General features: G+C 43.3%; 2 protein-coding genes and 1 non-coding gene across 3 annotated transcripts in view; 2 read left to right on the top strand and 1 right to left on the bottom strand.

Annotated features, from left to right (window-relative positions):
• Positions 1-7,846, bottom strand: part of MAP2K1 (mitogen-activated protein kinase kinase 1) — a 40,867-nt gene extending 33,021 nt beyond the window's left edge. The window contains exon 1 of the mRNA XM_033167991.1: positions 7,687-7,846. Coding sequence (XP_033023882.1) covers positions 7,687-7,766 — 80 coding nt within the window. The 5' untranslated portion in view covers positions 7,767-7,846. The remainder of the gene's footprint in view (positions 1-7,686) is intronic.
• Positions 7,847-16,305: 8,459 nt separating this feature from the next.
• Positions 16,306-25,205, top strand: TIPIN (TIMELESS interacting protein). Its single transcript, XM_033167899.1, has 8 exons — positions 16,306-16,390; positions 17,839-17,991; positions 18,941-19,034; positions 20,309-20,384; positions 21,266-21,388; positions 21,483-21,546; positions 22,780-22,983; positions 24,315-25,205. Exons 2-8 carry the CDS (start codon positions 17,862-17,864, stop codon positions 24,449-24,451), a joined length of 828 nt encoding a protein of 275 aa, XP_033023790.1. The 5' UTR covers positions 16,306-16,390; positions 17,839-17,861; the 3' UTR covers positions 24,452-25,205.
• LOC117057235 lies at positions 22,343-22,476 on the top strand. Its single transcript, XR_004427819.1, has one exon.
• Positions 25,206-25,636: the final 431 nt, after the last annotated feature.

Genomic DNA, 25,636 nt, shown 5'->3' with positions numbered 1-25,636 from the left:
TGAAAAACACTGTCCTAGAATACTTCTGCTGTGGGGCAGCTAAATATATTAAGTAGGTAACAAAATATGGGGAAAGCGAAATGTCATTTAGAGAAGGATCTGAAATATTTTCCTTGAATTTTGATTTTGTTCTGTTCTGGATAGTTTCATTTGATGTTTCAATGTGTTGTAAACCGCTCTGAGGTGTTTTTCTTTAAAGTATAAAGCAATATAGAAATGAAATGAATAAATGTAATAAATTTCATTGTAAAAATAAATGGTTCCATAGACATTCTGCTGTGGCGACTGTAACCCAGGTCTAAGGTGCCTGTTGGCAATTAGCTTATATATCTGAGTTTCTAACACTGATTGCGACCAACTAGTGGGTCCAGAACCACCAGCTGAAGACCAATGAGCTAGACTGACCAGTGATCTGACCTGGCAGAAAACAGCTTCTTATATCCCTATGTACCATGGTTAATGGTCCAGGATGCTTGGAATTGCAGCCCAGTTACATCTGGAAGGCACCAGGTTGGCCACCTTGCTTACACCCAAGTCCCCTGCCCTTCGCCGGAAGCACAAGGCCTCTTCTGAAGCAATAGCTGCCTCTCTGAGAGCTGCTTGCAAGGCACATGCTTCCCACCGAAGACAAAATTATATTTATGGAGGAACAGAAGAACAGACGTGCATAGCAAAAGCATTAAGAACAAAATGATGTTGAGAGCAACAACAAAAATGTTATATAATAGAGCAGTACCAACATAGAAAGGAGACGTTGGGAGCTGGCCTAGTTTTATCTCTGGCGTTACCAACTCTGAGCTGCATAATTAAAGCTCTCCAAATAAAATCAACACATTCCTATCCAACGACTACACTAGGCAGCCTTCCCCAACCTGGTGCCCTTCAGACGTTTTGGACTACAACTCCCAGCAGTCTCAGCAGCCCGCTGCACACCAGATTGGGAAAGGCTGGTCTAAAGAACGAAAAATACTTTCTTTCCCTCCTGAATGAAGCATACCATGAAAATGATTTTTAAAAGGCAGCACCGGTGGGTGGTCATAAATTTGGCAAGTTAAAATGCAGAGCCAGCCCTCTCCAACATCTTTACACCAGAAGCACAAAAGCATTTGCCTACTCTGGTTGTTAACCTGGCACTGGGCTAGGAAAGGTAAGGATCCAACAAGCAAGCATGATGTCTCAACGCTCTAAGCAACTTATCAGCATCCTCAGGCTGTTCAAGCTAAAAATAATTCATAACAGGGCCAGACAGTGTTCTAGCTGTATCTTTCTCAGATTCTGTCAAAACTATGCCAGAGCTGACATGAGTGATCTCATCTGCAGAAGGCACCTATGGGGCCTTTGAGAGTTAAACAGGTTGATCCATTGGACTTCTGCAGCACAGGCCTTTCACCACTGAGAAGAGCTGCATTTGCTGGCCTTGTGCAAAATCAATGGTGGTGGTGAAGTGAGCTTTCTCCACAGCAGTAGTATAAGCTCTAAAATGGGCGCTACTCTGTGCTTGATCATATTCCCTTTGAGTTTTCCACCATCTGCTCTCCAACAGTCAACCTTGCAGTTTCATTGATATGGTGGAGAGCTAAAAACCAAAGAGCTAAATTGACTCTATAGCTTGGCTAATAACATTAGGATGCAGTTGTCTCAATGACCCAGGTCACCTCCTGATCCAGGAGTAGGCTATGGCCTCAGTAAGACTGTTGGCTTCATCTGTGGGAATTTCTGAGGGTCTACCAGTCTTCAGGGTCAAACCATTAAAACTGGTCCTCCACATCTATGGAGCTTAATTGCAGCAGACAGCCCAGACCTGATCAAATAGTGATTTGTCCATTACCACAGACTGCCACAACTGGCAGGGACGAGGAAAAGGGCCTTCTTGGTGGCTGCTCCCAGACTCTGGAACACCCTCCCTACAAAAGCTAGACTGGCTCCCTCCTTGTTGTCCTTCTGCCAGCAGGTGAAAACCTCTGTTCCCACAGGCTTTTGGAATTGACTGCTTTTAATGAAACGGCTGCTGACGAGCTGTTTTTATTGTAACTGTTTGTAAGTTTTCATCACGATTGTATATATGTATATAGTTTTAATTCTATTAATGTTTACGGTAATTGCTTTTTAATGATTGGTTTTCCTATGTTTTTAGTGACTCTAGCTTTTATCTGTAAGCTGCCTTGAATCTCGTCAGAGGGAAAGGTGGGGTATAAATAAATACGTAACAACAATAGGCACAGACACGGAGAACCAAACAATTCCTGAAGTGGGTATCTGACAAAGGAGATGGACCATAGAAACCCCACCTCTTCAACACTCAAGCAAAGGCTTATGCAGCACCCCAATCTGAGAGGCTCAGCCTGAACCCCTTAAGCAAACCAGGTCTCTGTTATACATTCCACACCAGCATTTTCCAGGTAGACATAACGCATTGTATGAAGATCCCCCCCCTCCCAAGATACTATATATCAGCAATGTCCAACCAGTCGGCCACGATCGACAGGTAGATTGCCGGGATGTCCCAGGTCGATCGCGGGATATTTGAAAGTGTTCACCCGGTTGCTCCTGAGCGATCTCCACGCACCCTGCCCCTGGCGCTAATTAACATCGCTGCTGAGACAGCTTGTATTTCCTCCGTCAACAAGTGTGGTATTCCCCTCCTAAAAAAAGCTGAACAACTCTGACCTCTGGTCATCCTCCTAAAAAAAAAAGCAAAAGCTGAACAACTCTGGTCCCCAACCCCCCCAAAAGCTTAAGAACTATTGGCAATGACAATGGGTAGCAATGGGTAGATCACTGCCAGTTTTATTACACTGGGAGTAGATTGCATTCTCTAGAGAGTTGGACGTGCCTGCTATATATCATTTGCACTGGGTGGCTACAAGTTCTAAAGTTCTGAGAAATTGAGAAAAGTGTTTCTCTATCCACTCCATGTATCTACCTATTCTATCCTACGCAATACATCATTTTATAAACCTCTCTTATGACTTCTGTTTAGTCTCCCCCCAAATTAATATGTCCAACATTATTTAGCCCATCTGCATTGGAAAAGTGCTCCAACCTTTTGATGGTGTTTGGTTGCCCTCTTTTCCACCTTTTTCTAGAACTAAGATATCCCTTTTGAGAGCAGGCAACCAGAACTGCACAAAGAATTCCAAACACAAGCTGCGCCATCAAGGCAGAATGACACCGGCTGTGTTTTCATCCAGCTTCCTAATACTTCCCAGCACAGAATTTGTCTCACTCATTTCAGCCGGGTACCAAACTGGCACTCTCACTGAGCTATCCACCATTTCCCCCAATATCTCTATCAAGGTCAGGCACCACCAGAGCCCATCAGTCTATCTGAACGCGCATCACTTTGCAATTTGTTGTTGTTGTTCAGTCGTTCAGTCGTGTCCGACTCTTCGTGACCCCATGGACCAGAGCACGCCAGGCACGCCTATCCTTCACTGCCTCCCGCAGTTTGGCCAAACTCATGTTAGTAGCTTCGAGAACACTGTCCAACCATCTCATCCTCTGTCGTCCCCTTCTCCTTGTGCCCTCCATCTTTCCCAACATCAGGGTCTTTTCTAGGGAGTCTTCTCTTCTCATGAGGTGGCCAAAGTACTGGAGCCTCAACTTCAGGATCTGTCCTTCTAGTGAGCACTCAGGGCTGATTTCTTTGAGAATGGATAGGTTTGATCTTCTTGCAGTCCATGGGACTCTCAAGAGTCTCCTCCAGCACCATAATTCAAAAGCATCAATTCTTCGGCGATCAGCCTTCTTTATGGTCCAGCTCTCACTTCCGTACATTACTACTGGGAAAACCATAGCTTTAACTATACGGACCTTTGTCGGCAAGGTGATGTCTTTGCTTTTTAAGATGTTGTCTAGGTTTGTCATTGCTTTTCTCCCAAGAAGCAGGCGTCTTCTAATTTCGTGACTGCTGTCACCATCTGCAGTGATCATGGAACCCAAGAAAGTGAAATCTCTCACTGCCTCCATTTCTTCCCCTTCTATTTGCCAGGAGGTGATGGGACCAGTGGCCATGATCTTAGTTTTTTTGATGTTGAGCTTCAGACCATATTTTGCGCTCTCTTCTTTCACCCTCATTAAAAGGTTCTTTAATTCTTCCTCACTTTCTGCCATCAGGGTAGTATCATCAGCATATCTGAGGTTGTTGATATTTTTTCCGGCAATCTTAATTCCGGTTTGGGATTCATCCAGTCCAGCCTTTCGCATGATGAATTCTGCATATAAGTTAAATAAGCAGGGAGACAATATACAGCCTTGTCGTACTCCTTTCCCAATTTTGAACCAATCAGTTGTTCCATATCCAGTTCTAACTGTAGCTTCTTGTCCCACATAGAGATTTCTCAGGAGACAAATGAGGTGATCCGGCACTCCCATTTCTTTAAGAACTTGCCATAGTTTGCTGTGGTCGACACAGTCAAATGCTTTTGCGTAGTCAATGAAGCAGAAGTAGATGTTTTTCTGGAACTCTCTAGCTTTCTCCATAATCCAGCGCATGTTTGCAATTTGGTCTCTGGTTCCTCTGCCCCTTCGAAATCCAGCTTGCACTTCTGGGAGTTCTCGGTCCACATACTGCTTAAGCCTGCCTTGTAGAATTTTAAGCATAACCTTGCTAGCGTGTGAAATGAGTGCAATTGTGCGGTAGTTGGAGCATTCTTTGGCACTGCCCTTCTTTGGGATTGGGATGTAGACTGATCTTCTCCAATCCTCTGGCCACTGCTGAGTTTTCCAAATTTGCTGGCATATTGAGTGTAGCACCTTAACAGCATCATCTTTTAAAATTTTAAATAGTTCAGCTGGAATATCATCACTTCCACTGGCCTTGTTGTTAGCGAGGCTTTCTAAGGCCCATTTAACTTCACTCTCCAGGATGTCTGGCTTTGCAATTAACTTACACTTAACCTCATTTGCCATTTTGTTACCCACTCACACAATATAGGCGGATCGTCCTGGAGCTTTCCAGATTCCGCTTGGGTTTTCACCATCCTGAACAATTTGCTGACATTTGCAAACTTGGCCATCCCAAACATCACCCAAATGACTACAGACCATTTAAGAATGTTAAATTAGCACCAGCTTCTTACAGTAGCTCAGCACTTCCTTCCTTCCTTCATTGTGAAACCCACTTTTGCCTTCTACTTCCTCATCCTACCCTAGTAACTAACTGATAAGAGGTCCTACCCTTTTTATCTCAGGTCTGCTAAGCTTACTTAGCAGCCTGAGTTTGCACACGGGTTGAGTCAGAACCTATGTTCAATTCTCAATAGCATTTGACCATTTCCAGAAGACTGATTCATTGTTCCATTGACCTTGGCACAATTTTTGCCACTGTGATTACTTGTGGAAGTATTCTGAAGGGGGAAATGGCACACCAGAAAAGGTCTGGTGTGGATTTTAAAATAAATATTGTTATTTGCAGCTGTTTAATCTTTATTTTGAATAGCAAGTCACCTTGATGTTATCTATCTATCTATCTATCTATCTATATAATTTTAAAATGGTATTGTATGTTTTCACATTGAAAAATGCCCGGATATTTTATGATATGGTGGTAGAGATAGAACTTTACAAATAAATAAGAAAAAAAATCTACCCTGCCTTTCTATAGCACAGCAATTTTTTATTGTTGTTTTCGAGAATAGAATACAGAAAAGAGAAAAGAAAAATAATTTTTAAAATAAAAATAAAAGCTTACAATTGGTGTCACCCTGCCTTTCTGAGGGGAGCCTCTCACTTTGAAGAGCTGTATGGATAAAGGTAAAGGGACCCCTGACCATTAGGTCCAGTCGTGTCCGACTCTGGGGTTGCGGCGCTCATCTTGCTTTACTGGCCGAGGGAGCCAGCGTACAGCTTCCGGGTCATGTGGCCAGCATGACAAAGCCACTTCTGGTGAACCAGAGCAGCACACAGAAATGCCGTTTACCTTCCCGCTGTTTACCTATCTACTTGCACTTTTGACGTGCTTTCGAACTGCTAGGCGGGCAGGAGATGGGACCGAGCAACGGGAGCTCACCCCTTCGCGGGGATTTGAACTGCCAACTTTCTGATCAGCAAAGCCCTAGGCTCTGTGGTTTAACCCACAGCGCCACCCGCAACATTTTTCTACATATACAGGAATAATTTAAAAATGGACTCGTGGATGTAAAGACATAGTGTGGGTGGTTATGACCAACAACAATTCATGTACATGTATGAAAAATGGAAAAGGATTATAGGACCCTGACAAAACAACAACAGAGCTCTCACTTTAGGAAAGGCTGAATCAATCCATGTCTGGACAGTGTCACTTTTGCATGATTCTGTTGTGTACGGTTTCTACATCAATCTGCGATTAAGAAAAACTAAAGGAAAACTGTATTAAAAGTACATACTTTTAAAATTGCATTTTTACTTTTAACCTTGCATTTCTAAATGCAGGTTTATAAGCTTTTTTGACCCTGGGACTATGAGAGAGCATTCCGAAAGTACAAAAGCCAGCTGATAAATTCCAATTAGCACGCCCCCCCCCAAAAATTTTCCTGTCAATCCTGAAAGTGTCAGTTTGTATCAGAGTTTGGAAATACAATATCGGATTCTGTGAATTCCATTGCGTACATCTCAGCACAGCAATGGAGAGGAAATTGGGGACCTGTTGTACTTGTGTTATTCATTCCCCCACCCTTCACTAGGCAGAAGGCTTCAATATAGAACTTTCCAGGCACTCAGAGTTGTCAATTCACAGGTAATCCTGACGATCAAAGGCAGTAGTTTTGATTAATGCAAACATCTTGGCACCATTTCAAATGAGAGGCTAAGGCAATGAGCTGTTTCATCCCACACTCCACCCTTCATCCCCAGCGCCCGGATTGTGATGTGCAAACAGAAGAACATCTTCAGTTCTGTTATCTGGAGATGTCAGAGAACATCCACTTTGTTGGAATAGTCTGTAGTCAGCATAGCAACAGCACAGTATGGCGATTCCGTGGGGTTATGCAAACATATTATTGCAGGTGTCTTACTTGCGCGTTTAAGTAACATCTCCTGCAAACAATTAATGCAGTTTTGGCGGCCACAAAACTGTCACTGCAACCTGGAGGGTGCGGAAAGGCTCTGCCAACTCACAAATAAATTTTTAAAAGTGTCTATTTTTCACAGGCGCTGCTTTTAGCGATGCAGCAGCTACAAAACATTCCGGAAAGTCCGCTACAACGGTCTTCAGCAGAGAAACCTGTAGCTAGGCTGAAATAGCGAGTCCTTGCACTAGGGCAGTTTACAACTTAACCTCCAGCCATAATTTCCTCTTTAGAAAAAAAAGTGGTTTAATAAGAGCAGATTCCGAGTCTCAGTAGTCCATTCACTCATTTCCTCCCTTTCTTTGAAAAGACCCCTACACACGAGCCCTAACCCACAAGAATATTTGTGTGCTCTTCAGCCTACAGTTTCGAACAACCACTTTAAAAGCAACTATTAATGCGAAAGGAAACGAGAGGCTCCTGGATTTCCGCCGGGCGTCTCTCTCTCCCCCCCTCCAAGTTCCCTCCGCGCCTCCATCTTCCACCGAAGTCCGGGGAAAGAAGAAACCCTCCCAAGGGGGCAGCGCGCTCCGAGGGCAGGGAAGCACCAGGGCGGCCCGGCGAAGGCACCCAGCCCGGCCCCGGCTGCCGCCGCCGCTCCGCTTGCCTCCCCCTCCGTCCCCACAGCCTGACTCACTCGGCCGCGCTGGTCCCGTTGATGGCGGAGCCGTCGGGCGCGGGGTGGAGCTGGATGGGCATGGGCTTCTTCTTCGGCATGGTCTCTCTCGTGCGCTCCGAGGAGGCTGCCCGCGAAAGCGCCGCGCTGCCTCCGCCCGCCGAGCCCCGCTCAGCTCCTCTTGCCCTGCGCTGGGCGCGCTCCCCCCTTGCGGCTCGGAAGCCGAGCGGAGGAGCCCGGGGCAAAGCAGGCGCCGGCTCGCTCTGCACCTTCCGGGGTTCTGGGAAGCTGCTTGGGCGCTCCGCCACCTTCTGGGCGGCGTTTACTGCGGCTGCTGCTCCTGTGCCGAGGCGAGCGCTCGCCTCCTGGGCGCTTTAAAGAACTAGGCGGGGAGAGAAGCGGCTCAGCGATGCAAGAGGGCGGAGGGTCCTCCCCCGACGAGCGAAGGGATCCGGCTTAGCGCAGGGCGCATGTGCCCAGAGCCGTGCGCATGGACGTTGTGGAGGGGTGAAGCCTCAGCCAAGCTTTCCTGCCCTTACTTTGCCCGGAATGCGTGGGAAATTGCGGCAGGGAGGGGCCGCGAAAGGCGCGCTCCGGGGCCAGAGCAGCCCGGGAAGAGCCGGTGCAGCAGAGCGGCAGATCTCGCATGCAAAACGGGACACACACACAGGTTCAATTCCCCCCCTTCCAAATCTCCCGGGGTGCTTCCTATCGTTCCCAGGAATCAGCGTTGACAATACTGTACTGACTCGATGAAAAATGAATGAATGAATAGTGAGTTACAACAAGTACCCGAACAAGGCAACTTGTTTCTGGGACAAGAACAGCGGCATAAAGTATCAGGTTCAATCCCCGCCGTGTCCAGGAAGGGTTTGGAAAACCCTCGTGCCTGAAACCCTAGAGCCAGTCTAGACAGTACTGCGCTGTATGGACCACTGATCTGGCTCGTTTCTCAGGTAGATTTTTAAATTCCTATAATTTCCTTTATTTTAGGAGACTTAAAGTAAGGCGCATCAGCTGTGCTTCTTTGCTGTTGCGTCTTCTTCGGTGGCACAAATTGACTTGGCACCAATCACAGCTCCAGAACATTACATGGACTCGAGCTGCTCTGCAGAGGTGCTTTTTTCCTTAGGGTCTAAGGAGGGGATCGGTTGAGGGTGAACAGCTGAATGTCAATGAGCTGTGGGATGGGTTGCACACACTCATAAGGATCTCTGGTGCAGCTTGGGGGTACTGCTCCTGGATCCAGAAGACTCAAGAAGTCTCTGTGCCCAAAGAAATGTCTTTTGTCAACTCAGGCTGATTTGCCCCCTGTGGCCTCTCCTGTACAGACAGAGCTTAGCCTGCATTATCCATGCTTCTGGTTGGACTACTTAAAACACACTTTCTGGGGTTGAGTCCTCCTGTTCCTCCTCTGATGAGGAGTCCAATGCCTGAAGCATAACAGGAATGCCCTTTTCAGGGAGACTTTGCTATTGTTTTGGCCATAGCCAAATATCTTCAGGATTTTAAGAACAAGAAGAGTCTGGCTGCTAGATCAGGCCAAAGGGAGCACATCCAGTCCAGCACTCTGTTCTCAGAGGCTAACCAAAGGGAAGCCCACAAGCAGAACCTGAGTACAACAGCATCCTCCCTACACCCGTTTTAGATCTTTTCTTTAACGAACTGATACTGCAAGCCACAGGTGAGGTAAAAATAGGTGCATTTTGTGATGTTGTGCCAAGGTGGCTGGATGATCCAATATCATGTTGCACCTCCTATTTGTCAACACAACTGACCTGGTATGTTTTCCCTTGCCAGGCTACAACCGCTTTATGCATTTCTTTCAGTGCCATTTCCTAGATGACAGGAAGGATTTTTACAGGGGGCAAATATGCGTTTATTTAGAAATGTCTCATTGCATTTATATGCTACCTTTCCTGCAAGGAGAACAAGGAGATATGCACAGTTTTCTTCCTTCTCGTGTTATCCTCACAGAAACCATGTAAGGTAGATTAGGATGAGAGACAGTGACCAGCCCAAGGCCAGCCAGTGAGCTTCATAACCAAATGGAGATTGAACCCTGGTCTCCCAGGTCCTAGTCCAACACACTTAACCACTATAGTGCTGTAAGCTGCCTTGACCCTATAGGATACACCAATGTGTGTGCACCTGAACCTATAGGACAGAGTTGGTACTCTTACATATACTTCTTTTTACAGTACTTCTTTTTCCAATTTCAGGTAGGTCTCTAAGGTGCTACTGGACAATTTTTACTTTTTTTATTTATTTATTTTTCCAATGTTTTCTAACATGAAATCTTCTGTTTAATATTTGGTATACCTACTTTTTAATTACAAAAAAGCATAACGAACTGCAGAAATTTGATATAAGATTTAGGATGAGCATTGCTTTTCTATTTTCTAGATTAATCTTGTCAATAAATAAAGGTCCCATAAAAGCATCAACCTAATTAAAAGCATTGCACAGATGCTAGAAGAAGCAAATTGTGATTACCGTGGAAGTTTTGCAGTAGTGTCCTAACCAGAGCCAAATGTCATGCCAGAACAATTAAGAAGGAAGAGAAGTAATGAAAGTAGCTGGGAGAACCTCCAAGGAACAAATTCAGACTGCGTGCATATATTTCTGTTTACTCTGCATCCGGTGTGCTCCCACTGCTGGTCTGGAAAGTGGTGCACACATAACATGAGCTACAATCCGTGTCTAAACAAAATAAAATAAAAAATTCCTTCCAGTTGCACCTTAGAGACCAACTAAGTTTGTTCTTGGTATGAGCTTTCGTGTGGTATGAGCTTGGTATGAGCTTGGTATGAGCTTTCGTGCACACTTCCATATTGCATCCTGTTCTCTTGGATACACACACACACTGCATTTTGCTGCATTTCCCCCTCAAGCCAGCTTCAATCCAAATTGAGGAAAAAGAACAACCTAGCTGAGTTTTAAGCTGGTAATGTGTAACAAGCCTCAGTGTAATAAGGCATATAGGCACTTGTCTCTCGTGGTATAATTCACTTTGCACTCTGAAGGCCAAATCATAGCTGTCAACTTTTCCCTTTTTTAAAGGGAAATTCCCTTATTCCGAATAGGATTCCTCGCAAGAAAAGGGAAAAGTTGACAGCTATGGGTCAAATTGGGTGAACAGATTCTTGGAATGATTGCTCCTCTTGAGTCGTGCTGATCCTGAATCTTGTCGTAAATAATTTCTGCTTGCCATGGACTTTTTAAAAGACACAAGCTCCCTGCCAAAACAAAAGGGGGTGGGGAGAGTAGAAACTTTGTGTTGTATTTACTCCAAGTAAAAGAGGTGTGACAGAGCAAAAGTGAGGACTTGTGGGTCAGAAATGGCAGTTCCTAGACTCGCACAGCTTGAGTCCAAAGTGTACAGTCTGACAGCTGCAGTCCTAACTCCACTTACACGGAAGTAAACCCCAACAAAATAAGATTTGCTTCTGAGGAGACACCTGCACTCAGCACTTAGGTAAACTACATTTATGTCCCATACTTCTTTCCACATTATTATTATTATTATTATTATTATTATTATTATTATTATATTTGTATACTGCCCTATACCTGCAGGTCTCAGTTACAACATAAAATCACAATATAAAAACACAAAATACATAATAAAAATAAGAACAACCCGCTAAACCTCCCTCCCCACCCCAACACATTTTAAAAGGGTATTTGAGGTAGGTTGGGCTGAGACGCAGTGGCTGGTCAAAAAACACCTTGTGAGCTTCGTGGCTGAGTTGAGTTTCGAACCCTGGTCTCCCAGGTCCTAGCCCAGCACTCTAACCACTACAGAACACTACCTCCACTGTTATATATGTGCTCTAGGATCTTCTGCAACATTCATGAAGTGCAATAAGGCTATCAATGGCTATTGTACTTCTCTTGTCAAAGGCAGAATCCCTCTGAATGCCAGATGCTGAATAAACACAGATGAGGAGAGGGCTGTTGCATAGGGCTGAGCGATGTCTGGTTTTCAACATCGTGATATATCACGACCTAAAGACCACAATTTATCGATATTTCATGATGTCTGAAATAAGGATGGAATGATGTAGAGTGAATGCCCTGGCAACTGCTCCTACTTAGGGATCTTAAAAGAAAACATTTTTACTTATATTTTTCCATATTGTTATAACTGTTATTTTATAGCACAGAACAACGGGGGTGGCAGGAATCATGACAGAAGTGATGACCAGCTTCACGGTTTTGCCCACGTCACAATTTTTTTACATAGCACACACACACACATATCACAATCTCGATATAGCACCATGTCGAATATTAGGAAACTGTGACCATGATGTGGACTTCAAACTGATTTTGGACGACATATCGCTACATCACCCAGCCCGACTGTTGTACTCATGTGCTGCTTTTGACTAAATGGGCCTTTGCCCTGGTCTAACAGGGCTCTTGTTATGTTCTGGGGATTCTGGGGCACAAATTCAAGACTGCCCAGCACAACCATGCAATGGGAAGTACAGTGGAACCTTGGTTCTCAAACGGCTTAGTTGACGAACAAATCGGCTCCCGAACGCCGAAAACCCAGAAGTAAGTGTTCTGGTTTTCAAACGTTTTTCAGAAGCCCAACATCCAATTTGGCTGTCGGCTATTGTTTCTGGGGCGCCTACACCAATCAGGAGCCATGCTTTGTTTTTTGAACATTTTGGAAGTTGAACAGACTTTCGGAATGGATTACATTCGAGAATCAAGGTACCACTGCATCAAAATACTTAATGTAATCCAGGGCAAAGCCCTCACACTGAAATCTGACCCCCTACCTATGTCATTTATTTAATTACTTGTTACATTCATCATACCTGGGTCTCCATCCACTCCTGTTTTATCCTCACAACAACCCTATGAGGTAGGTTAGACTGGAAGAATGGCTGGTCCAATTCAGCCAGTGAGCTTCATGGCTGTGTGGAAATTTGAAGCCTGGTCTCCTACGGCCTAGTCTCTTAACTAACCACTACACCACACTGGCTTTCATATTGTTCAATTTTCTAATGTTCATCACAAGATATAATGATTCTTTATTAAATTTGCTGGTCACTTAGCACACAAAGGTAAGTGACTTACATATATATGTGTATGTGGTCCGTATAGTTAAAGCTATGGTTTTCCCAGTAGTAATGTACGGAAGTGAGAGCTGGACCATACAGAAGGCTGATCGCCGAAGAATTGATGCTTTTGAATTATGGTGCTGGAGGAGACTCTGGAGAGTCCCATGGACTGCAAGAAGATCAAACCTATCCATTCTCAAAGAAATCAGCCCTGAGTGCTCACTGGAAGGACAGATCCTGAAGTTGAGGCTCCAGTACTTTGTCCACCTCATGAGAAGAGAAGACTCCCTAGAAAAGACCCTGATGTTGGGAAAGATGGAGGGCACAAGGAGAAGGGGACGACAGAGGATGAGATGGTTGGACAGTGTTCTCGAAGCTACTAACATGAGTTTGGCCAAACTGCGAGAGGCAGTGAAGGATAGGTGTGCCTGGCGTGCTCTGGTCCATGGGGTCACAAATTGTCAGACACGACTCAAGGACTGAACAACAACAACAACAATACTTCAATCAACTTATATTGTTTAAATGTAGCTATCCTTTTCAATATATTAAGAATGGAAATTTTATGTATTATATTTACGAACCCTGTCTCCTGTAAAAGATGATCTAAAAGAAAATAGCTATACTTCTAATAATATAATGCATATAAATATCTGGACATCAGATGGCACAATGTATACTGTAGGGGGGAGGGAAACAGAGGAGAAAGGGTTGATGCAACTGTGTTCAGGTTACAATTATTCTTATTTTTTGACTATTAGTTTCCTCTCAGGCACAGTTTAGCATTAGTTGGCCACTGGGGTAAAAGCGTGCATGAAGCAACTGCCTAGCAACAACGGAAAGGGGCCAAAGTAATGGGGAATTAAAGAATGCAAATGAGTCGACCAAGCATGTGTGTGGAGACAAACTGGTAGGTTGGAGCAAAGGAACTACCGGTACTATTACTCAGTACAGGCATACCTTGGAGATATTGCAGGTTCATTTCCAGACCACCGCAATTAAGTGAATATCGCAATAAATTGAGTCACACCATTTTTTTTGTTTCCCAGTGCATATAAAACTTACGTTTACACTATACTGTAGTCTATTGAGTGTGCAATAGTGTTGATGTTGTTGTTGTTTTTTTAAAATCCCAATGTACATGACTTAATTTAAAAATACTTTATTGCTAAAAAATGCTAACCATCACCTGAGCCTTCAGCGTGTCGTAATCTTTTTGCTGGTGGAGGGCCGTGCTTCAATGTTGATGGCTGCTGACGGATCACCTTGGTGATCGCTGAAGCCTGGGGTGGCTGTGGCAATTTCTTAAAATAAGACAACAGTGAAGTTTGCCGCATTGATTGTCTCTTCCTTTCACGAAAGATTTCTCTGTAGCATCCAATGCTGTTTGATAGCATCTTACGCACAGTGGAACTTCTTTCAAAACTGGGGTCAATCCTCTCAAAGCCTGCTGCTGCTTTATCAACTAAGTTTATGTAATATTCTAAATCCTTTGTTGAAATTTCAGCAATAAGGAGCAACTCCTGTCGTTTAGCGTAACCACCTCCATCCATAATCTTAGCTACAACTTCTGGATAGCTTGCTGCAGCCTCTACATCAGCGCTTGCTGTTTCAGCTTGCCCTTTTGTGTTATGGAGGTGGCTTCTTTCCTTAAACCTCATGAACCAACCTCTGCTAGCTTCAAACTTGTCTTCTGCAGCTTCCTCGCCTCTCTCGGCCTTCATGGAATTGAGGAGCGTGAGAGCTTTGCTCTGGATTAGGCTTTGGCTTAATTTAAGCAAACGTTGTGGCGGGTTTGATCTTCTATCCAGACCACTAACACTTTCTCCATATCAGCAATAAGGCTGTTCCTCTTCCTTATCACTCGCGTGTTCACCGGGGCGGCGCTTTGAATTTCCTTCAGGAACTTCTCTTTTGCATTCACAACTTGGCTGACCGTTTGGCGCAAGAGGCCTAGCCTTCGGGCAATCTCAGCTTTCGACATGCCTTCTTCACTGAGCTGAATCATTTCTAGCTTTTGATGCAGAGTGAGAGACGTGCGACTCTTCCTTTCCCTTGAATGCTTGGAGGCCATCGTAGGGCTATTAATTGATTTCAATATAGTTGTGTCTCAGGGAACCCAAACTCCCAAGGAAAGGGTGGAAGAAGGGTCTAGGGGCTTAGTCCATCCTCTGGTCCTCTTGGCTGCAGCAGGGGCAAGAGGGGGAAAACCCGGCTCCAGCCCTAGCCAGCTCCACCAGGGCTGCCAGGCGCTGCACCCACGTCCAGGCTCCTGAAGCCTCGTCTCCAACCCAGCAGCAGCAGCAGCAGCAGCACCTCCTGAAGTTCTTCACATTGTCAATAGGGGGAAAGTAGCGGCGTGGAAAAGAAGGAGGGAAGCGAGAACACAGAGATAAGACCTAAAGAGGCAGCCCATCGCTTCGCTTGTGTTATATAGGCGATTTTCGGGTTCAGATAAAAAAAAAGAAGATATTTTAAAGTGCTGCTTCCGGATAGAAGAAGTAAAACCTAGGCGGAGAAATAAACATGGAAATTCAAGATAACTGGAAGTTGGGCGCAGGCTGCTCCCCCGCATCTCAGAACAGAAGGGCACCAAGAAATCGAGAAGTTCGTATATTTTCTAACTCTTGCTTCTTTTGAAACATTTGATTTTAGAGTGCAATCCTGTACGTGTCTACTCAGAAGGAAGCCTCGTCGAGTTTAATGGGGCTTATTTCTGAGCAGAGGCAGGCCCAGAATTGCATTGCTAATTAGCTGCTGGAGCGTGTGTGTGTTTTAAATTATTATTATTATTATTATTAATAATAATAATAATAATTAGCCTAACCTATGCAAAATGTCAGTGCCGATATGCTCTACTATCTTCCACAATGGAAACTGGAGCAGTTGAAGAGCGAAGAGGGTTGCGTTCTCAGTCAGGGGCGAGCACGATCGAGCCGGGATTTTTATTGGGGGGGGGGAGGTTTTTTTTTCTTTTTTGGGAAATCAAAGGTTTTTTTTTTAAGGAAATTAAAGTTGGGGAGGCTTCTGCTGGGGGCGGGGGGTGGCAGAGCTTCAGATTATTTAGTGCTTTAAATGTTTTTGAAAAGTATTTGTGGATTCTCCCCCCGCCATGCCATCGACTTCCTTCTTCGGAACTGGGTTGCGCTGTAATGTTGCACTTGGAGGCCGCGTCAGGCTCAAGTGGTGGTTTTACAACAACCCTGCAACCCCACGATGCCGATGGGAGTCTCACACAACACCCTCGCTATGGGAGCCACCGCCCATACTTCATGTCAAAGAGCGCTTGGGTCTCCCAGCCCCAAATACCCCAGGTTAGGTAAATCTGTTTTTTTTATTCACACCCAGTAAGCCTTATCATCAATCTCCCCCCCCCCTTTTCTTTCCATTTGGGGTGGGAGGAGTTTCCTTCCCCGCCCCCAGGGAAGAAAACGAAACAAAAAGATGAACCCGGAAACTGCCTCTGCCACCTTCCGCCTGTTAGGTCTACTGTTGTCTGAAATCTATGGGAGAGGAGCGCGTGTCGCTGTTCTCGCGAGAAGATGCGGCTTCCCACCTCCAAACCCCCTCCCGTCGCATTGCTTTGGCGCGTTTTCTGGTCGGCGGGAGCGGAGGGCCAGTTTCTGAGGGAAGTTGTCCCTGAGGTAAGCGAAGCCATTCCGTTGGTATTGTCCGGTAAGGAGGGGGCTTCCTCTCCTCGGAGGGTTTGCGTGGAGGCGGCTCGAGGCCCAGGTTGGCTGGACTAGGAAGAGGAGCGGCGGCGGCGGCGGTGGTTTCCCTTCACCTGCCCTTCACGAGTACCTGGGCGAGGCCCAGAAAAGGGCTCCCAAAATCATGGTCAAGGGGATGAAGGAGCAGCTTCTCCCATCGGTGGGAAGGTTGCAGCATTTGGGGCTTTCAGAAGGAAGGAGGGTAAGAGACGACATGAAATCACGCGAGGTGGGGAGAGGAGCGGAAAGAAAGAGGCTCCCCCCCTCAAAAAAGGAAAATCTCTGAAGCTCGGGGACATCCCATAAAGCTGAGTGTTGGAAGATTCAGGGCAGGTAAAAAATAGGAAATCCCATCACGCAGCGCATCGTGAAGCTGTGGAACTCCCCCACAGGAGGTTTTTTAATGGCCACCAACTTGGGACAGTTTTAAAAAAGGATAGGGTAAATTCATGGAGGAGAGGGGCTATCCATAGCTGTGAGCTAGGAGGGTTATTTTATTTATTGCCTGCATTTTACCCTAAGGTCCCAGTCCCAGGGTGGGTTACAACAGCTTTAAAAGCCGTATTTATAGCAAACTTGGGTGGTTATGCTCTACCTTCACAGTCGGAGGTGATGATGCTTTTGGATACCAGTTGCTGGAAACCCGAGAGGGTGGAGAGTGGTTTTGCACTCGAATACTAAGTGGACACCCTAATGGAGTCGATTCATCCTGCTGGGAAAGATCTCTTCAGAACCGGAAAACAACAAGACGTCTTCAGTTGTTTCTGCAAAGTGAAGATAGTGTGGTATCTCCACAGGAATGCTGTTCCACTGAACAGGGGCGGCCACACTGAAAGCCCTGCTTGGAGTTACTGTGGTGCAGGGTTTCTGAGATCTTTGGGACTTTTTATTTATTTATTTTATTTCACAACGTGTAATAAAAACCTCTGAAGCCCAGTTGCTGGGTTTCCAAATGGGGAGAGTGCTGTTGCACTCTGGTCGTACGTTGGGGCTTCTGGTTGGCCACTGTAGGAACAGGTTGCTGCACTAGATGTGCTTTTCACTTGATCCTGCAGGGCTTTTATTAAGTTTGCCAGAATGATCAAGGGGGCTGGAGCACCTTCCCTATGAGGAAATGTTACAGTGCAGTGTTTTCAGGAATATGAAGTGATAACGCACAGCCTTCTGAATGAAAGCTGTGTTGCTCAATACTTTATTCCGAGACAGGCTTGTCATTTTCTAACATATAAAATTTATAACCTATAACTTTTATAATCTGTCTTTTTTGTTGTTACCTCACATAATGTGCCCTTTGTATGAACGTTATCCATGACTACTTTACTTCTTTATCCTTGTTCATCTTTTAACCAAAATTTTACAATTTTGCATTGCTACTTTTCCAGGATAGAGTGCTTTGGGTTGCAAGATGATAGATCCAATAGATTGCAATTTGTTTGATCTTCCTGATTATGAACAAATCCAGGATGAGACGTTTCTACCTCTACCACCTCCAGACTCTCCAGGAGGAGATCTTGAAGGCAACTTAGTGAATGGAGGTGACTGTTCACTTGAACTAAATGTTCACATTTTGAACCTTAATAGCACAGTCTATGCATGTTTACTTGGATGTAAATCCCATTGTATTCAGGGTTTTACTCTGAAAAGTGTAAACAAAATAAACAATTCTTTCCAGTAGCACCTTAGAGACCAACTAAGTTTGTTCTTGGTATGAGCTTTCGTGTGCATGCACACTTCTTCAGATACGTGTGCATAGCTTTGTGCCCTGAATCCATAAAACTACATTTGCTTCTAATACTAGACTTTATGAGGAGAGAACTTATTTTATGCACATAGGTTTTTTTTAAACAACCACAATAACCCCTATTTAAATTATATCTGGGTTTGTTTTTTTTATAAAAAAAAGACTGATTGAAAGTTACTTTGCACACTTATTCCTTAAGGTGGTTTAGCTTTGACACAACAGGCTGTAACATGTAGCATGTGGACTATAGCCTCAGGGTTCTCTCTAGGCCATGCCCCCCCTCCCAAAGTCATGCCCCTTGCTCGCTTTGCTCCAAAGCACTCATTGGGTGCTTTTACCTCACTGGAATGTGCCCTTGAACTGTAATAGCCACTTATTTGCAAGGATGGGGTCTGGCATGGCTGGAATGTAACCCACCATTCAAAGGTAAGACTTCTAACTGTTGCCCCTCCCAATTTACGTTTTGGATTTGCCACTGCTGTCATGTACCCCTGGAGGTTTGCCCATGAGGGAATGTGGCCTTGAGGCTGAAGGTTTCCTATCCCTGTTTAGCAGCAGGGGGATAAGACACCAAATATAAGACACCATTGCATGAATAAATACCTTTCCTGGAAAATGCCTGTGTGACTGTTACAGCATTCATATATAGAAATATATATAGGAATGTTTATTACTATGAATGTTTCAGTAAATCTAATCACATTCTCAGTGTTAGCATACGTATGTTGTTTTTCATTTGTCAGAACCAGACGAAAACAAATTGTCACAAGCCAAGGATTCTTCTGTGACTACAAGGCGATCTGTTAGACGGCAATTGGCTAAACTAGATGCTAACAGGTATTTAGTAAAAAAATTCTAACCCTATGTGTGCCTCTGTTCACTCTGTTGCATATTATTGCTCTTAATCCTTTTAATTGATGCCAAACTTCTAGAACTTGGACCTTTGAGATGCATCCCAATATAGATAAAGAGTTTTTACCTTTTGTTGACCTGTATGGTGTTCTCCTATGGTTACTAGAGTGGAACTTCCCTAGAGTGGAACTTTGGTTGCTGAGTCCCACCATCCATTGCTATTGTGTTTAGAGATCCTATTTTGCACAGAGGTCCAGTTGGCTACGGCATGGGACAGTGTCTTTTCAGTTACAGTGCCCAGGTCATGGAACTATTTTCAGGACCCCAGGGTGGGTTCCAACCATAAATACGTAGTCCCTTCTTTACCGGCACTTCAACATGCTACCAAAACCTTTTTGTCCCACCATAGCTTTGGTTTGGTTTGGGTTCCTATTGTCTTTTCAGTGATTTTAGTATCTGGCTTCTGGCATTTACCCCCAATTTTAGGAAATTTTTATTATTTTAATCATGTGAGCCATCTTATGATGACTGTTTTGAGGGGCCCAAAGGCAGGACATATGAATATTTAAATAAATGAATAAATTGGTGATCTTTGTAGATTAGCCTAGGCAATGGGTTGTGTATACCTTTGCCATTGTTGTGTTGCAGTGTCACATCATTTGCTTGGCAGTGAGTGAGGATAAAATGGAACTGAGCAGAAAACATTTGGAGACTATTGCTTAGTCAAAGGCCCTCTTCCCAACACAGTACTCAAATGGGTGCCAAAACATATCCAAATAATGGCTTGGCAACTCTATTTGTAAATGGTTTGTTTTAAGGAGGTTCAATTCAGTTTTGTTGGCTTAAGAAATATGTTTATACTATTGTACGTTGTGTGTGAGTGTGTAGCCATATGTATATATTTATTGTAGATTCTGCTGGAAGAAATCATCTACGGCATAGATAGCCAATATCATGTCCTCCAGACTACAGCTCCCATCACCCCTGACTATTGGCCGTACTGACTCGAGCTGAAGGGAATTGTAGTGCAAGAACACTATGTTGGCCATCCCTGGAGAGTTTGATAGCATTTTGATACCTCTTCAGAACCGGAAACATTTTCATACATGAAAATTATGTGCATTATCAAAAGCCATAACAGACCGTATATATACCATGCCTCTTGTACACATTGGCATTGTATTTCAGAGTTTTGGGTGGAATACCTGTTATTGAAAAAGAAAATTTAAAGTAACTGGAGACACTTCTAACATTCACAGGTTAGTTTCAGAGCGAGGACTTCCAGCTTTGCGGAATATGTTTGATAATGTAAAATTCAAAGGTAAAGGTTATGAGGTAAGCAATGCTGAGAAGTCTTATCTTGATTTTTGTGGCCATTGCATGCATATTATGTATTCTGGGAGATAAGCTGTGTGGAACATACAAACATGAAGTTTTTCAACAAAGGATTAGATTAAATGTTAGGGGTTCTAATACTAACATGGTTAGTTTTGTTGAACAGTTGTGAATTGGCACTCTGTCATGATGATGATGGCACAAAATTGACTATTTTAGGTAATTTACGTTTAACATTAGCCTTCCTTAATAGTATAATGGAAGCCAAAGCAAGGAGGAAGATTTGCCTCATTGTTGAAAAGATTGTTGTGTAGGCTCACTTAACTAATACATTCATCAAAATGAACCCTTTCCAGACAAGCTATTGTTTTACAGTATCTTAAAGACTGGAGAGGAGAGGCAATGCAAGTACAATTAAAAACCAGTAGGAGTATTTAATGTGATGGGTGTGCCATCTCCAGTCCAGTCTTCAACCACAAATCTACACCTGAATGGACCATCTCGGTGGAGCTCCTGTTCTTAAACCTCTGGAGACACAAGACTGAGAAACACTGGTCTACACTGGCTCGCAGTGGCTTTCCAGGATTTTAGACAGGGAACAGTCCCTGCCTTACCTGGAGATGTAGGTGTTTGGGATTTTTTTGCATGCAGAGCAATTGCTCTATAACTGAGCCACAGCAAATCCCCAAGAATCTTCAAGAAAGGGCCTTTAATCTGGTTTTTTTTTTTGCGCTAATAACAATTATTTTTGTCAGTTGGATACACTTTTGCATCCCAAATGTTCAACTTCAGTATTTAAGGCTTTGTAAAATAAAGTTTCAAATACTTTCTCAATGTGAGCATGCCCAATGTTTAAACTGTATCTTCTTCTTTATGTTCAGGAAGCAGACCTGAAGGCACTTGTGAGGCATATGGAGCACTGGGCTCACAGGCTATTCCCTAAACTTCCTTTTGAAGATTTTGTTGACAAAGTAGAGAGTTTAGGAAATAAACAACCAGTCCAGGTGAGTGTCAACCGATCTGAGTAAAAGTAATGCTTTACTGAAAGCAATAAATACAACTTGGATCTGTAACATATGGCACATCTTCTCATTCTAGGCATGCTTGAAGCGAATTAGACTTGACCTGCCCATATTGCATGAAGACTTCACAAGTAATGAAGGCATGTATGCATTGAAAATGTTAGCACTGCATCCTTTTCTCTTTTGATGGTCAGACATTTAGGTGCTACTGAGAACTGACAGCAAAATTGATGTCCTTTTAGGATTCAGCTGACCAGTCTTGCATGGTCTCGTTTTAAAAACTGGAATACATGTGTCTGCTGCTAAAATTACACGGCCGTAGTGCATCACAGGAAGTCTTTAACAGTTGAGGGATAACTTGTTGGTATTGAGTGCTCCTGAACTTGCACTTTTGCTTAAAGACATAAGAAGTGCCTTGCTAGATCTAAAGAGCTACCTAATCAAGCACTCTGTGCAGCAGATTCCAGTAGCACTGGAAATTAGCTAGAGAACTACTATGTACTTTCAGCCCCTCCCTAAAACAATGTATTTAATTTTTTTAAAAATAAGGAACATATGTCAGTTCCATAAGTTTGTGTATTTGTTGGGATCCATCTGCAGTCTAAACGCTGGATTGCACATTGTGCTTAAGACACAATAAGTTCTTTCCCAAATACAGGATTTAATCTGAACAGTCTCCTTAAGTGCTGTGCATTTTGCTATACGTTAATTGTAAACTTTTGTGGTGTCCTGGGAAGCTTGGACTCATATAGAGAGGAGCTAGGTAGAAATTTTGGCAATTGCTGCAAAAGTGCTGAAGCTTAATGACAATCTTTCCTAAAAGATTAGCGGAAAGGTCACTACTACCACTGACTTGACTTTAAAAGTGTAAACCATTAATATGCTGTTTTGCCTTCCTCTCCTGGGATATCAGAACAATTAAATAATTAAATAATTGTGGATGCAATGAATATTGGTTGCGTTTGTTAGTAATACAATGCAGCCCTAGGCAGCCACATATATTAACAAAATGGTTCCTGCCGACAGCCTCTGTCCAGTTATCAGATTTCTGTGCGATGGTTCCATACATATATGTTGAGTGACAGATAACACCATTTTGGTTTAAGGAAAGGTGAATGACATTTTGTTTCAGGAATTAGATACCTTTTCAATTCTACTTTTGACTGCTTTCTAATTAATAAGACGCAGGAATTAACACTTCTGCATCATTGGACAAGTAGCTTTCCTTCTATAATTTGCTACACCATTGAATGAGGGAACATTATTGCAGTGCCAGCAATATGATGATAAGTCTGGTATAATTTTTTTAAGCAGCTTAGCCTAGTGTAGTTTTTGCCTGGTAACTTCTGATAGCCTTTTTCCATTCAATATAGGTGAGGATGGGGGAAGCAATGAACCTAATCCAGCCACTGAAGAATTAGATTTATTTTCTGAAATCCAAAATGCAAGAGAAGACTTTGGTTTGCCCCAAAATAGCACACTGACAGAGGAGCAGCTGCAGAGAATTGAAAGGAACAGACAAATAGCCATGGAAAGAAGACAAGCAAAAACACAGTTCAACAGTCAGTCACAAGAAGGTAAATTCTAAAGTATGAATAGAGGCTATTTATGGTGATACTTTTGGATACTTGAATTCAAAAAAACCTGCTAAAAATCAGCATCTGGTTCTGTTTTGACAATTGCAAATATAAAAATTGAGGTTTACTTTAAATTTGTTTGTAAATGATTTCTTCTCTTTCAATACAGTTTCCCTCTCAATAGGTGAGCTGTGGTGTGCACTGTACAAGGGAAACACATCTACAGGGGGTTAGGTTCCAAAGCCGGTGCATTAGGCAAAATTCATGTATAGTCCAATTTACCTTAAATTACCTCCTCAGTCTGGCTTCAAGGCATCACCGCTTATCCCAGGAGTCTCCTTTGGTCCCTGTGCTTTCCCTGAGGAGCTGGATCAGTGGAGGAGGAAGTGGGGCTTTCCAACCTTCTCCATGCTTGTTGCTGGCCAGCAGGAATGCCTTTCCCCAAATGGCAGGAGGGAGGGGGGCAGGCAGGCAGGCAAAGGGAAAGGAAGGCAGAAAGAGAAAAAAGCTAGAACGAATCTTTACAGTTGCAGATGGGGTCCTAGTAACAGCTTTTGCAGGAGCTTGCTGCTGATCATCTATGATTGAATTTGTGTTATTTATGTGTGTGTGATGCGATTCCATTATACTTTCAGATTAGCAGGAAGTTCATGTGATTACTGGTTTATTGCTAGTTCTATATATGCACTGCCCTTTTACACTAAAACCTACCAACTTGACATAAACAGGGAAATTAAATCAAACAGCTGGTCTTTTTCTTCACCTGAACAAGATTCAGGTTACCTTGTTACTAGGTGGATGAGCTACCAAGGATTGCCACAAGAGTGGAATAGTTATTAGCAGGAATTTCTCTTCACCCCCATTGTTCAACTCAGTAGTGAGATTTATTGTGGTGGAGATTCACCAAGTGGCCTAAACCACGTTTCTTCATGAAGGTGTAGCAGACTATGACATATCAAAGAGAAGGAGAGTTTATGTAGGAACAAATGTCACAATTTGTTTTTTCCATACATTTGATGAACATACATTAGTGTCTTCGTCTCTTTTTACAATATTCTGTGGAAAGCTAGCAGCCAGAACATTCCTCTCCTTGCATTTCGAATTCATGTTTTTCAGTTTTAAATTTAACTATTTCCTTCAACTTGACCCCTGCCTTGTGATAATTGCTTCATTTTTCTTCCTAATAAAAGTTTGTTTTAAAGAAATTGATTGCTTCTCTCACGTCATAAAACTTCAAGTTATTGACTGGGTTAAGGGAGTAAGCCCAAGCAATTACGAGGAAAGGAGTTAATGCAAGAATGGTGACAGCCAATTTTTTTTGTTTCTAATAGAGCTGCATGTGACCCAGGCAGATGAAGAATGTAACATCATTGTGGCTCAGGAACAAGATGACCTGTCTGTTGTGGAAGGAGGAAATATACCTTTTCAGACTATTGAGAAGGAAATTGGAAGTATAGAAGATAAATGACCTTTAACTTTTGTATCAAGTGACCAAGGACCCACATCTTGAACTATACGTCACATATTCCTGTTATTTCTTCCTGTTGAAAGTGGTTTTTTTAATGGATTTCCCCCCCACTTGAACAACTGATCATTCTTCCCAGTTCCACTGGTCTCACTTACATGTAAAGATGAGCCAAACCATGGCTAGGCATGAATGAGCAAGTCTGCTGGTACAGGGTGGAAATTGTGGCTGCTTGACTCCTCCCCTGTAGTGCTATCCATGGTTTGTCTTAATGTTCTGTGCAAACCTAGACTTGTGGTATGTTGTCTCCAATCAAACCATGAGCAGTAAGCTAAGAACAAGATTTAGTTAACAGCTTGTGGCTTGTTTCTAGTGAGACATACAAGTCTAGGCTCAAATGAGTTAGTGCTGTAGCAGGACTTAGGGAGGAGTAAAGTGGCTGTGATTTTCACTCTGTACCACTATGCTTGCTTGCTCATGCTAAGCTATAGTTTGGCTTCATGTTGCAGGCTAACTTGGCCTTTCAGTGAGAGTTCTGTAATTCAGATTTTTTTTCCTTTATCCATCACTTTGGAAATGGTGTTTCTCAGTTTAAAGTGAGACAAGTTGAAGCTTGAATTAAAAGTAATGGCTGCTAATCCTTCAATGAGAAAGCACCATTCTCACAGTAGATGTTATTAAATGTTACATATAGAAAGCAGACCAAAGCAATGATAGTTCTGCCATTAAAATCTTTTATAACTTTCACATTGTGAAATACTTGTGCTATAAGTGTCCATATTTTACACTGGAAATGAAGATGTTGGAAATTTGCTGTGAAACGAGATATTGGTCTGCTACCAGAAGCAGCAACTAATATACTGCATAGGTAAATATTGTATAGGTTGGTCTCACAGAACAGAGGTAATGTTCAGTGGCATAGCATGAAAATTAGGGGATATCTATGTGCAAGCTTTTAAACACACTACTTATAAAAGTAGTGCTCATAAAAGGAAGCATGGTTTGGGATATCTGGAAGGTTACTTTGCAGTGTAACAAAATGGCATGATCCAGTGTTAGAATGAAAACTGAGTTGATTCAGATAAGCCTTCCCTCCATCTCATCCCATCCTGAATTCCTGCACATAGCTTGGTTTCCACATGACAGGTATGAAACACTAGTCTGAACTGAGAGGTTGAAGAAAGAAAA

Source organism: Lacerta agilis, chromosome 13, assembly GCF_009819535.1.
Source record: "Lacerta agilis isolate rLacAgi1 chromosome 13, rLacAgi1.pri, whole genome shotgun sequence".
In the NCBI taxonomy this organism is placed as follows: domain Eukaryota; kingdom Metazoa; phylum Chordata; class Lepidosauria; order Squamata; family Lacertidae; genus Lacerta; species Lacerta agilis.
Note: the sequence above shows the minus strand (reverse complement) of the source record. Positions and strands in the feature narration are given on the sequence as shown.

Excerpts from the sequence above, each read along its gene's own strand:
- TIPIN (XM_033167899.1), top strand. The coding sequence starts at position 17,862 with ATGATAGATCCAATAGATTGCAATTTGTTTGATCTTCCTGATTATGAA. Across the intron at positions 21,389-21,482 it reads GAAATAAACAACCAGTCCAG|GCATGCTTGAAGCGAATTAG; the intron begins GTGAGTGTCAAC and ends TTCTCATTCTAG. Across the intron at positions 22,984-24,314 it reads CAACAGTCAGTCACAAGAAG|AGCTGCATGTGACCCAGGCA; the intron begins GTAAATTCTAAA and ends TGTTTCTAATAG.